Below are 14,961 nucleotides of genomic sequence, written 5' to 3'. Positions count from 1 at the left end.
AATTTGCTAGGCATTCGCGTCTGATGCACCAGCGAGATTATACACTACAGTTCCGAGATCCAATACATCATGCATGGACCTTCCATTTCTGTCGCTATAGGGTGTCGCATCACTACCAAACAAATATTTTATTCCGCCGAGACGCGCGTATGTACAAGGAAGCTGTCATAGCCGGATTCTCATTCTATTTTTTATAACTTTGTTTAAATTTACTTGTGTCTCTTCACTTTTCTGTTTTACGACGCAGCGCCCGCTTTCCGAAAGAAATAAGAAACACGTATCTAAACATTGAGTTCTTTGAATCATTCTCAATGTCAATTCTCCCTCATATAAAATTTTTATGAAGAAAAATTTTTCTGAAGAAGTCCGAGCATCTATAATAATTTTAATTAATTAAAAATATATTTCATATCACATAATAGAAAACGTTCCAAATTGAGTTTCGTTCGTACGCAGAAAATAAAATTTAGTCTTCTCATTTACAAAATTTTTTAATTGCTTTCAATTATAAAATTCGTTTTAATAGAATTTAAATGATATTAAATGTTCAAAATCTATATACGATAAAATTTTCGGAAGCAATACTTAACACACGAATGCACTACATACATATATGTTTTATAAAATTTACACTACAAACGCACTACATAAAATATAAGATATCATATATAGTACGATTTCACCATGGTCGAGTTTCATCTATTTTACAAGAAAAGCCTAGATATATCGTGAATTTATGTCGATCCTTCGATACATCCTACATGAATTGTATTGCGGCAGTCATGTAAGAAAACATTTCACCCGAGCGTATCGGATAAAGACACGGCTCACGGCTCACGGTGAATAATTCCGTTCGCAGGTCCAGCTTGATACGCGCAGAAGTGGGCCGGTCAGCCCCGAGGCTGTAGGCCAGTACGTATTAAGTACTCGAGGACCAGGCGGAAGGAAATTCGTAAGAAAGAGACGAGATCCGAAGGAGCGAGAGAGAAGGAAGTGGATTTTGCTAGAGGGAAGAAAAGAAAGCCGAAAGATTAACCGGTCCCGGGCACCTTATGGTCCACAAAAAAAAGGAGAATCGGCAAAGAAAGAGAGAGAGAGAGAGATCGTTCTAAAGATCGAGCGACGTGTGCAAGCCGCGAAGATAATTGCGTGACGATAATGAGACTGGCTTAGAGGTACCCGCGTCGATACCGAGCGGAGATCATGATTCAACAAGTGAAGAAACGAGGTTGAAAGACCCGATGAACACAGCGTCTGCGAATCAGGAATGAAATGTGTTCCTGCCGGCTGTTTCTGAGCGGGGAATTGCGAAGAGAAGTCTGTGCGGGAGAGAATAGCGGTTAGAAAATTAGACGCCGGTCTGCCCCGAGGCAGCTAACGTTTCTGCCGTGGACCAGACGTGCGGAAAATCGTGAGGGAGAGAAAGGAAGGGACTAACCTCGCCAAGGACGAAGTGAAGTCAAAGCGAAAAGAAAAACGAGAGGTTGAGCGAGAAAGTAATCAGCACGCGTCGCTTTAATGGATACGATTATGAAAAGAGTCGATTTTTAAATATTATTCCATAATACACCGACACGAAGATATTTCATACGTCCGCTGCGAGATGTAAAAAGAAAAAGCTGTTTTTAGAAAGTAATTTCGATACTTGTATTTCTATGCGTCGGAGAGAAATTTTACTTACGATAATCCCAGAGGTCAATTTGAAAAACGAGAAAGCCAAGTAATTAAACACGTGCTAATAAATTCGACATATGCAGGGTATGCGAGTGGAACGAGCGTAATCAAGGAATAATATTGATGTAGATATTGATTCAAACGAGAGTAGTATTACTGGAGAAATTTTACTTATTTACTTAGGAGAAATTGACCACGGTGGCATGTGCCTGAAGAACCTGTTCTCACGGTGCAAACAAACAAATAATCTTAGAAATCACTCTCTCGATGAATAAATTTACAATCATAACATACTTATGTAGATAACAAATTTATAAAAATTGTACAAAATTTCTATCTATATATAAAGAGAAGAAAAATCGCCCTTCACAGAACATTTGAAATCAATTTGGCTGACAAAAGCTCGAAAGCAGGGTACGCAAATAAATGGACAAAAGACATCGTTGCGATCGACTCAGCGTTGAAAATACATCGTAAAAAGTATCAATTTGCGAGAGAATACACAGTAGGTTGGACGACGATCCAAAGTTCGCGAAGACGCGTGGCTGATAGGTCAAAGATCGCATCGAGGACAGAGAGAAAGGGACCGTGAAAGTTTACGAAGCGGAAGGTAAAGAAGAGAAGCCGACTCGAGAGAAGTGGATGTGTCTCGAAGTGGTGTGTCGCCGTCGAGTGAGACCGTCGTAAAGGCGATTCTCGAGTGGCGTTTTTAACCCTCGTCCCGCGAGGGGAATAAATAAATACGGGGTCCGGCGCCTACACGTCGAAGGGAGATAGGAAAATAAGGCGGCGAAGTGCGGACGAAGATGAGCAGGCAAAGTGTACCACCCCCAGGCATCAATTCCTGCGAGAGGATCAGACCGGAGCGACCCAGAAATACGATACAGAGGCTGGTATGGGGTCCCGGAACGCAGTTCCAGGTCGGTCATATCGGCATCCCGGAGGATGAAGGCTCGAATCCGCGGATGGCGTTAAGAAGGTATGTGGATCGTATTTTGCGCAAGTTATTAACTCGGATCTATATTTTTTCAATCTTAGTGTTTCGGAGCCAGTGATTCTCAAACCTTCCGCAGATATGTAATCGTACATGTTACGGTTTGTGAAAAAGCGATAATATTTGCACAATCTTTTAAAAATTATAGAGTAAAATTTGTTAGAAAAAATTTTATAGGAAATGAGCATGTGAGCACTATTGAGACTTCAAAATTTTGTTTATATATAAAGATGTTTTATATTTTTAAAAATCACGATAAAAAAAACGGTATGAGAATTACTGTTAGAGAAACTTTTCGCGCTTTTAACAAATCAGTTTTAATTATCCTCCTGGATAAGAACATGTCTTTCAAAGCGATGCGCATATTTTTGCTTTTGCGATGTCCTTACGTTCCAGATATGTCATCTTGTATAATGAACATACTGAAGCTGCTAATTAAGAATAACGCGCAATCTCTGCGGTTACCGGAGCACTGTGCACTTTTAGGTATGCATCGCACTTACGAGAAGAATCGTGACAAAGGATTTTACGAGGCAATAGCACGATTTATAATTACATTTTGATTAGCGCGTATACGTCGTGAGATCGCGACGCTTCGCTGTCTGCGTGTAACTACGGCAATTAGGTATCGAATCGCATTGTATATGCTCCGCTCGCGAACCAAGAATCAGGGATAATTATCGCCGTATCCGTCAGACAGACAGTCGCGACGTGTAATAGGTTTACTTAATCCCGCTATGCGCGCGCGTCGCGCGCGCACTAATGGAGCACCGCGAGAGGGGAATCGCCGTGACAATCAATCACACGAAGACGATCGATCAATAACACGTATGGTAACCGCGGATTGCAAAAAGCAACGGTGAGAATTATTCCCGCATAATAACGGAAATGGAGACGCGAGCTCGCGGAGCCGCGCGACAAATCCGCTTAGCGCCGCCGCTTCCTAATAGGAGTAATTCGCCCGGTAATAAATCGCCGGCGAACCTATTTGTCCGTGAGGCGAGATAAATTAAACACGTCCTCTCGACGCGCAACTTCTTAATAACGGTAACTCGCCACTATACTGATTGATTGTTGCGCTTGCGCAAGACCAGCGAGCTATAGGTAATTAGCGCCGATGGCAGCCTTAATGCGGCTCATTAATCCATAATCACGTGCGTATCGCACAATGGAATTGTGTATTACGATTTTTATTAATAGTGAATTAGGTGAAACTTTATCTACTTTCATCTAATAAAATTCATAAGCTTGTTTCAAGTGCATTCAATTAAGTGCGTTTTACAATAATCTTGCTTTTTATATAAGATTTTTAAATGTACGTATATTAATATTTATATATATATATATATATATATATATAACGGTCGGCTGTAACTTTAATTTCGATTTAATACGCGATTTAATATACCGTGACTTATATTTTTATATTTCCTGAATTCACTCAGATTTCAATTTATTCAATCACGTAATCGGATTGTAGAGCAGTATGTAATTTTATTTAGTCCCGCTTTTCCTGATTTGCATTCTATTACATTTCATACATAATAAAATAAAATATCAGATACACAATGGAACATTAATCGCGCGAGACATTTGTATATATTTCTGTTCAAAAGTTGAATTGCGTAGGCATCACCAACAACTTCATAAATTCAAACTGCAATTGTTCAATGTGAATTATTAGCGTACAGGGTTTTGCATCAACATATTAGGCAGTATGACTGGTTGTGTGACGAATACTATCCAAGTCCATCATAATTGAAACGCAAACTTTACTAAAGGCTAAATCACACTAGCGATTACCGATTGAATTGCGATTGTGATTGGCGATTAGAATAGAGCATTGTCTAAACGGCAATTATTTACTAATCTCAATCGGCGACTGCTTTGCTCTGATTGATTAAAAAGTAATCGCCAATCGTCAGTCACAATTGCAATCCAATCGGCAATCGCTAGTGTGATTTGGCCTTAAGGTATATAAAGACGATCGGTAAATTATGACGGTATACGCCATATGTATACGCCATAACTATCTACTTGAGACGCACCTGTCCCTGCAAAATCTACCACGCAATCTGTTGTACTGCTCATATAATATGTTGACGCAACCTTATACATACCGATATCGATATTTCTACAAATCTTCGCAAATTCACATAATCACATAATTCTCAGCTTTATTATACGTCCAATAACTGCTATTTAAGAATCCATACTATAAAATTATAGATCCTATTGTATTTCCGAAGAGAACGAGTTTATAAAACACTCGATCGCGATAAAATTTTACATAAAAATGTAATTTTTATCACATTTGATGCGATTGTGCGTTTGTCTGACTCTGTGTAGATATTGTTTATCTGACATGAAGAGATCGTATCTAATGGCATAAAAACAATAATCAAAAATGTTGAAAGCGCGATAAAAATTCTTGACATGTAAAACTCTTTGCTGTTGTAAATATTGCATAACATATTTTACATCAGTTATCGAAGTAATTTTCGTTATCACGAATAAACATTATTACATCTAGCACGTAACCGCAGAGATTAATTAGTTCGCGTCTCTCTACGGTTATCGCTTGATTTTGTTTTCCTGATGCTGTTCTACAACGTTCACGAATTTCTACCGACACATTACCGCTGACAGGATAACACGATAATTACATCCTTTTTCTTTCAGACTGCTGAGGTTGTACGAGGGCAGACAATACAGGGAAGCCGCCGGCTTCCTGATGAAGCTGCCGCATTACACCTTAAAGGCTGCACTGCCGGATATTCCGGTGGACCTGTTGATCGAAACGCTACCGCACAGCCTCACCTTGCTGGAGGCGCTCTACTCCCGACTGGTGGAACTGAACGTCAGCGATATGAAGATCCTGCGGATCGAGCAGGTCCTCTGGAGGATAGTGCATCTGATATCGACTAGTCAGGATCACTTCCGACCGCGGATCTGGTGTAAACTTCTCGTGTCATTGAACAGATTATCGCCCAACACGAAGAGCACGCTGCTATCAAGGAGACGTGCTCTGGAGAGAGCTGTAGAAGGACTCGGCAAGCACGGACTAGTGCCATCCTCGCAGACAAACATCTCCGAGAATTCCGTTACGCCAAATCTAGTGCCACTGCCGGTGGCACTGAAAGAGGAGCTCGAGACGCGAACGGAAGCATACAAATTAGCGTTGCACAAGATCGAGAACTTCGGCAAGCACGCTGGGAGCAATAAAGGTACATGCTTCAAATTGTTGTTAAGATTAAAGACCGCGTTATAAGAGGCTCTCAGACGTTAATGCGAGTTACGAATCAAATAACAAAATTGCTTCTATAATCTTGTATTATTGAATTTTTACATTTATAAGTATTTAGAATATCATCTGACAGAGCTTCAAATTAAAGTAATAATATTACGCGAATTTCACACGGTGACAATAATCTAAGAACTATAATCATAAATCAAATTTCAGTATTCCAATTTTATGCGGAAACCAGTGTAGTTAATCGATAGCGACGAAGATAGATGATAACCATCTATCCCTCAATTATGTGTTTAATTATTTGAAAAATGAGTGTTAATTATCGTTGGTAACGAGCGTAATATTAGATTAGCGAAGCAATATTTCACGATTATATATTTTTTTTTACACGAATTCGCGCGGATTTTCACACGAGATTTGACATTTACGACGATCGCGGCGGTTCACAGTGAAGCGCATAATTGTCGTCGGCTGCGCTGCCGATGGGATTAGCGCGCATCGCTAATTCCATCGGAATAAAGTTGTGCGGCCGTTTGTTCCGTCGTACCGCATATGTATATATCTGGAACTCCAACGCGGAACCGTGAAGCATTGGATTTTAACGGAGCCACGAGCGAAGCGCCGCGTTACGTTTGCAAATGCAAATGGACTAATGTCGGGCGCGTGTTAAGCCATTTACATAGGAGACTGCCACCGTTCTCTCGTTCGTGGATAACTTCCCACGACGCTTAATTCGAGACGCGTCATCGCCGGTACGTTTCCGCGGAGAAAGGTTCCAGAGATGAGAGAAATGTGCGTAGAAAGATAAGCGACAGCGCATAAATATTGATAAACACGCGGAGAAATGTTACTTTCACGGTATCCTACCGTGAAAAAAAGTCTAAGATGTCAGTAATTATAATTTTTCAAAATAGTCAACTTCTTATATTTTCTTTTACACAGATAATCTTTAACAATTTATTTTTGCAATTGATTCCCGTCTTTGATCATTATCCTTTAATTGCCAACAAAACTATTTCGATTAATCAGTTTCATATTATTAATCATCTCTATAACGCCTTCATGTAAGTTTATTTGCCTCATTTATTTTTTTGATTTAACACAAGCTAATACGTACAAGTGAAATTAATATCTTTGATTAATTTCTTGATAGAAGGTAGAAATTATTTTACGGTTTTATCGATTAGAACAAAAAAAAAGGTGTCCATATATTAGTTATGATATAATGGGAGTAGACTGTCGTGTGTCCGAACTGTAACTTATTGGAGCATAAACCTGTCGCAATTTATGCCTCGTGCGCGAGAGTGCGGATATGCCGCATAATTTAATCTCGCCTCATTATATAAAGGAAAGTGTGGCATATTTAGTTATGATGTCAGATACTCTCCGCGATTTCGCTGTTCATGCCGGATATCGGGCCGGCTATCTACGTAGCCCGAGGCACCGTAAAAAGGCGACGGTGGATGCAGTAATAATCGCCTCGCGCCATCATTCCGCTCTAATAATAAAAAATAATAATAACGACCGAAGAGAGAGAGAGAGAGAGAGAGAGAGAAGCTCTGATCTTTTCTTACGCTTTTATAGCGGATCAAGGTGTACAGGCGGCTTCGCATCAGCGGCAGCTTTCCCTGAAGTACAGCGAGATCCAGCAGCGGCTGATCGATAATCAGAGCCTGCTGAACACCTTGGAGAAAGCGGGCGGGCCGTGCAGCTTGGAGAATCTGCTAGAGGAGCTGAAGCGCCGGGTCGAGCAGGATAAGGAGGCGCTCCGGGAATGGATGGCCTTGAGGAAATCTACCTCCGGACCGACGAACGTGAAGAATCCGGCCCTCGCCGCCAGATTGTTGCAGTTTTCGAGGGGCTGCGCGCTCGCCCTGCAATTCATGAGCGAGGATAATCCGCAGGTGAGATTAAAACATTTCCGTCGGCGGGGATGCTCTCGAAATTTAATCTTCAAAAATCCGCAAGGGAACATTCCCTTCTTCCGGCTGGATTCTTGTGAAAAGGATTAGATGAAGTTGATTTTAGAGATCAACACAGAAACAGTATTTACGGAGAGAAATGATATTTGTAGGAGAAATCCAACTTTAGATAAATGAAGAAATAAATACTTCGGGATCCCAACAATACTCGCGCAATAGAGTCTTCGTCGATTAATACTGTCTACCCACGAAACAATTCGCACGACTGTCTCAAGCGTAAAAATGCGTGAAAAGGTTTGGCACAGAAACGGCGAATTGCTGGAACAATGGGCGCGTCGAATATACGATTACGATTTGTTTTTTTTGGGGAGGGGAAGGGGGAAGAGAGGGGTTCCATGAGAAATTCGTACCGGGTCAGCCGAAACAATAAGAAACGGTGAAAAACCTGCGCCGTCAAGCGCGAGAAAATAACCCCGAAACATACGACAACGCAACACGCGCAAGTGCTACGATTCCCGTGGGATTGCGACCTGCGATTCCGGCAGCTAACACACGTCCAAGACGACCCACGGACGATGTCAAAGGTGCCCGTGTGTAACCACCGTGAAATCCCATAAGGACCCTACGGCGAACCTAAATTACACGAGTTTACGCCGGTATATACCTGCTTACATTCGACTACTCTCAGTTTAAGATGACAGTAGCGCGCGCAAGCCGTGCAAGCAACTCGATATCAATCCTGGAAATGAGTTTCGCACGCGAATTAATAAGTAAACAAGAATCGTATGACAACCTGGATACATAGGATACAGACGGGTATTAAAAGCGAATACGATATAACGTGTGTACGTATATGAGAGATCGGTGTTTATACTTGGGCGAGCAGAAACTCCGCGCGGGAATTATGCTGCGCGGACATAAATTATTTCTCTCGATGGCTATGTAGCACATAGCGTGTATTCGCGTTTGATTTCGAGCATCGTCGTTCTGAAACTTGAGTCGGGAATAAAATATCATTACACGGCATTAAATGGCCTACATGCGCTCGCATATATGCGGTTCGGTATAATAATACGCGGGATACGCGCGAGACAGCCTGCCATTAATGCGAATCAAATAAAAAAAAGTTACTTTTTACTCGAGTGGAAAAGCGAGTGCGTATCCCTGAGCGGCGCGATTTATTGCAAATTCCATCGTACACCTCGCACGATTCTTTTTTCACAATTTAGATCGAGAACGCGATTACGCGGAGTTTTGAATAATATTGTTCTGTCGAATTTATCGTAAAGTCAATATACAATATTCATGAGAGAAATGTTTTCGAGCGCGCGCGAAGTATTAATGTACGTGAAGCGTTAATACATTATGATTAATATCGCGTGTATTAATGCCAAGTCATAAATTAACGCCGTTGGGAAATGGCGACGCACACGTGATAAATATTTCACGCGTCCGACTGGCGCGTCTCGTTCGTCGCGCGGCGAGCTTCGCGGACGCGCAATAAAGATTGCAAATTGAATCCGCGTCGTCGTCGGCTGATACGCCTGGGGTTTTTCAGCGGCGTTTTCGGGAAAAAAAACACGCGAAACACAACGCGGCGATATGTGCGATTTACGTGACGCGACACGTGTAACACGTCCGTCTGCAAAGAGAATAGCAATTTCTATTTCGCCGGGCAATACGAACGGCCAAATTAGTTTGCACATTACCTTTTGGTTTCCCTCTTTTCGAGCGAGACAGGAAAGGAAGGGCCGACGCTTTGATGACGAAAATAACCACGTTCACGTGCTGGATACGTCGAGGACCGGGGTATCCGACACGACGGGGCGTCTAAAATGTTTTCAGCAAACGCACAACGTTCACCCTTTCACGAAATTTAGAGCGAGAATTCGGTTGGAAATTCGGCGAGTCCTGCTATCGTCAGGTGTTTAAACGGATTCTCGATAATGAACGCGCGCGTGCATTCCACGATTGCGTTACTCTCGTCAAATTGCAAACAAAAATACACGTGAATAATTATCTTATTTACTTGCATTTGCAGACGGTGATGACGGCGAATTGTAAAAAGGGTGGAAAAGTGGCGCCTAAATTGTTATATAACAGAATCAGATTGAAAAACCGGCCACATGCCAAAACGCGTTAATTGCTTTCCATTGAGTGCATTTTAATTGGAAGCTCACAATCAGAGTCGACTGCAAATCCCAATCGAAAACGAGTGGATCGAAGAGTGGATGCTGCGGATTGTTCAGTAGTTTCTCCACAGTACGCGCAATAGTTCACTCAATTGCTTTCACGTGGTGATAATAATGTTCTGGTTTTTCATACGATAATATAACGTAATTTGCGTGAAAGGAAAAACAGTATCTTTTTCCAATAAGTTTTTTTTTCTTATAAATTTAACATGTGATGATAAAAATTAAAATGCCGATAGTGACTGATAAAACAATTAGTCTCGTTCGTGAACAAAATAAATACCAACATGGTTCTCGCGATTCAGTTTATTCCGATATATATTCTCCAATTTTCAGGACATTTAGTTAAGAGAAACGTTCATTGCAAAAGAAAATAAATACTTGGGTATGGAAATAAATACTCGAATATATATAAATATTCAAAAATGTACGAAACTGTCGGAAGAGAAAAGGAGACGTTTCATAATCAAGCACTTCGTACGTCTGTCTAAAGTTTGTTTCTACATCACGAGCTATCCCGTGCAGGTTTTCCATCTAGACGAAAATCTCGGCGACGACTACGAGGAGGAGTCCAGCAGCGCCGGCTACCACACGGACGAGAGTTGCAGCCCGACGCCGGAGCCGGTTGTGACTGGCAGCAACTGCGAGGTACTCAGCGCGGAAGAAAATTGCTCAGGTTTAACCTCGGCCAATATCACAGTGGAACAGCTCGCCGAGAGATACGGCGCTCTCTATGCCCAGGCCAACTTGCACACCCTGGATGCTCTGGACGCGCTGGAGCCCCTCAAGGACGCTCCTGATTTAAAAGCGAAGATTCTCTACTCGGTGGTAGTGGTGAGTGATTTGAGTTTTGAGTTGAGTGATTGTAAAAACGTATACAATGGAAAGGTGCTTCCCCCTTAATTGGAATATTGCTTGTCAACCTTAATCACACTTGAAAATCTCGTAGCGTATTTTTTTTTAATAATGACCTATAACTCTACAATATTAAATAAAATAAAATAAATAAAGAAACAAAAAATAAGCAAATAAAATATATCAACATATAATTCAAATGTTTAATCAAAAATATTTTAAGCAAAATATAAATTTAAATTATAACGTATGGTAAATTGATCAACGATGTTCGATGGATGGCATATCGTAAATATATAAATTGAAAAGACATACACTGGGCCAGCGCGGGAAATCCTGCCCTTTTCTCGTCGATCAATTTAACGCGACTTTCGCCAAATGAAACAGGCCAAACGTAACAAAAGGCCGCAACGAAACGGCCGTGAATTGTTATACGAGTAGCACTCGATCATCTGCAGAAACGTGTACGAATTAGTCATGTGCGGGCGCGAAATTATCGTGCGTGAATATTCATCCGTTGCACAATACGTCGCTGTTCCGTTTCGCGTCTGTGTTTATTAACAGAAAACGAATAAAAAAAATTTTTTCCCCACTAAATACATTTAATATTTGAATCTAATTCTAGTCCATTTTAATATTTATCTGGATTCGTTAATATACGATCATGACTAATTAATCGATCAATTAATTGTATAGGGATATCACGCGCTGCATAGAAGAAAGTTGCTCATTTTGATTGTGATGTAATTAACATTTTGGCAAACATATATTTACGCTAATATATTAAAGAGCGATTGAAATTGGATATATATAAAACAATCATAATGATTATAACATAATTTCATATAAAATTTTCAATATCCTGTTATATAATGTCCCGTTTTTTATTTCGATTATTACGAGCATACAATATATAGGAAGCCATTTCAATATCTCCTTTTTATATAAATTAAAATATTATTCCAGTATATTGCTTCATATATAATACATATATCGTTTTACACGTATTTAAATTAAATAGCGTCAAAATACAAATTTAATTTATTATTTCTCATAATATGCAATAAAAAAGATTCTTCGTTTAAATCATTATTAATAGATATAACTTTATTCTCGAGGTAATATTACAATGTTTATTTATATTAAAAAATGAACTATATAGCTATTTGTATAGAGATAAATTTGTCTTCTTTTATACTTGTTTTATACTGCAATTTTATATTGAAGCCGACGTGTGTGTGAATCTCGTTTTTGTAATAAATGAGAAACAAATTTGAGAGATAATGGCGCGAAAAAAAAGTTTCCGAAAGTCATTTAAAAAGATAGTTATTAACCTATAATGTTATAATGCATATATAATTAAATCGATACACACGTGTACACGAACCTATATAGCTAATATATAGTTTACAGGAGGTGTACGTACGTTGTCAAGAGCAAACGCAGTTCATGTCAAAGGTTTCGGGACATGCAACAAGATATTGAGTTACACCTCAGTGAAATATCATAATTATGTCGAGTGAGAATCAGCTATTTAACGTAAAAAAAAAGTTTCTCCATACATGTATAACATAATTGTTTCATATAAATCCTTTTTACTACGCACGTGCATTCGTTGATGTGTTAATTTTTGATAATTTTAAAAACTCATCTGCATTTGGATTACGTAATCAAGCTCAACATGAACATTTTCATTCAAGTGCAAATCTCGAAAACTAGATAGCAATTTTTTTCAATTTTTTTAACCACATACAAATGTATCGCTCCTTTCCAGATACTGTTACTCTAAATGTAAGCACGTGTCTAAAAATAAAATTATAGTTTCGCATTAGTTTCGCGTGTCAACGAGAATGATCGTATGATGAACTATCGCACGAGCTCGCCCGGCTCATTTTCGCGTGACATTGCATCACGACATTGAATGTTACCCTCACAAATCGCTATGGAAACTGAATGTCGTGCTGTCGTGACATTGAAAGCCGAATGGCATCTCGCCCAGATTGATCTCAGCTATTATTAGCGATATGCAATAAGGACATGTGTCTTCGAAAAATATTTGCTGGCAAAGTCAGGATATTTTCCATGCATGCGAAATTCAGTGCTTCCAATGTGTATAGCGTGCGCAGGATGTGTGCATCCCGACCAAACACGACAAAATAGATCAAGTCGCGAAGCTTTCACGCGCGTCCGGTATCAGAGTTGCGGCAGCTTCGAAAAAGTCACGGTTGTGTGTCGCGTGAGGAAGAGAGAGTCGACGAAATCTAATGAGAGCGCATACACTCGGCCGAGAGTGCGCGGTATGTCGAACAAACACTTGTTCTCCACTTGCACTCTCACGTCACATAACATGAAAGGCCAACGAGAACGCGAGGCGTGTTTCGATGCACGCCGAGTGTTTACACGTGCTGTAATCACGCTTTAAAGGCTACGCCATACCGGATCCGCTATCCGTGTTTCCTTTTCCGTCTAGAATATTTCGCGAGCATTGTGCGCAATATATATATATATATACACACACACACACACACAGTCAAACTTCCCCTCCCGGCGGAAATTCAACGGAAAATTGTCGTTTTCCGCAACGTTTAAATATTAAATTTCGATAGACAAGTTTATAATATCAAACTTTTTTTTAATTAAAGTTGGAAGCCAGGCAGATAATGAGACTCCCGCTTATCTACCCCTCTGAAACTTAATTTACAGGAGGTCTTCTATTTTCATTGCTCATAATTCAATTGCTCATAATTCAATGCTTCAGTTGATGCTTCGGTTTCTCTGACAAAGAGAAATCGCTCGTTCTCTTTCTCCCTATCAAACTAATCAAGACTAATTATCTGTGAAGAAATGTAAAAACGTGAAAAGTATGCGTATAAAATATGATTTCGCGAACTTTTCAAAAATAGATATCATAAAGATAAGAAAAAAGAGAAGAGATTTGATCTATATAATGATAGAAGAAAAAGAAAAAAATTCGTCCGATTTTAGGTCATGACAGGTGTAATTTAAAAGAGTGAGAAACACAACGCGTGATGAAATCAATAGATATATCGCGCGTTAATGCACCTAAAGGTCTAATATAGATCTTCGGATCTCTTGCGCTGTGTAAAGGAGTAATAAATTCCTTTTATTTGCTACTTTAAACCGGTATTTACAAAGTAAATTCTTCATTGTAGGTGAAGCGTAAAGCGACCCATTTCGCGTCCGCGCCGTGTCGTCTCGTTGATCCAAATAATTTAATTACAGCGGAAAATTCAATTTTATAATCAACGGAGTCTTTTTGAGCAAAAAAATTATGAACTTCGTGCTTCTAACGGTTACACTGCAAATATAGAATTTAAATTAATTACTCGAAAGTGACCGCAATTACATTAATATTAATATTAATTCTTGATGTCTTTTGATTGACGAATATTTTTTGCGTTAATAACTGCATGTCATATAGACTGCATTTTATGAGCGTGTATAATAAAAAGCAGATGTAAATATAAGCGGAAAAAATCAGTATCTATAGGTATATATCTACGCGAAATACTAATCCGCATTAAAAATAAAAAAAATCTTCATTAGCAGCGAATGCCAAATGCGACGAGTGCACTAAAATTGGGCTTATTTCCGGCAAAATTCTGTTATTTAAAACGAAACGGGTATCTTATAACAGCGTGTTCGAAACTCCATCTCTAGCATATTGGCATTTTAATATTTCTTTTTATTCGTAAGTGGAAAGTGAAACGTAATGAAAAAAAAGGAAGAACAGCTGTGTGAACGGGAGTGCGAGAGATAAACTTTTTGTACGCGAGAGTTAATCTTACAATGAATTTCGAGCAGAGGATCGACAGTTTTTGTATATATAAGTATGCTGCAAGATTATTTTTACTACCACCACGCACCTGTCTCTCGCCCGATCGATGGACCATTAACGTCAAAGCCGCCGGGAGAGGGGGAGAGCGAAGGGATGATCGGGTGGCGCGAAAGGGGAGCCAAAGGGGGAGCACACTTTTGCGACAGAGTATACTCGGCAAGTGGCAGAGAAAGAGAGAGCGCGAGAGAGGAGGGAGGGAGGGAGGGAGGGAG

General features: G+C 39.9%; 1 protein-coding gene across 1 annotated transcript in view; it reads left to right on the top strand.

Annotated features, from left to right (window-relative positions):
* Positions 1-2,480: 2,480 nt before the first annotated feature.
* Positions 2,481-14,961, top strand: part of LOC105458934 — an 18,065-nt gene continuing 5,584 nt past the window's right edge. Inside the window, exons 1-4 of the mRNA XM_011704557.1 lie at positions 2,481-2,653; positions 5,351-5,895; positions 7,506-7,825; positions 10,561-10,869. Coding sequence (XP_011702859.1) covers positions 2,481-2,653; positions 5,351-5,895; positions 7,506-7,825; positions 10,561-10,869 — 1,347 coding nt within the window. The remainder of the gene's footprint in view (positions 2,654-5,350; positions 5,896-7,505; positions 7,826-10,560; positions 10,870-14,961) is intronic.

Source organism: Wasmannia auropunctata, unplaced genomic scaffold (assembly GCF_000956235.1).
Source record: "Wasmannia auropunctata unplaced genomic scaffold, wasmannia.A_1.0 LD334250.1, whole genome shotgun sequence".
In the NCBI taxonomy this organism is placed as follows: domain Eukaryota; kingdom Metazoa; phylum Arthropoda; class Insecta; order Hymenoptera; family Formicidae; genus Wasmannia; species Wasmannia auropunctata.
Note: the sequence above shows the minus strand (reverse complement) of the source record. Positions and strands in the feature narration are given on the sequence as shown.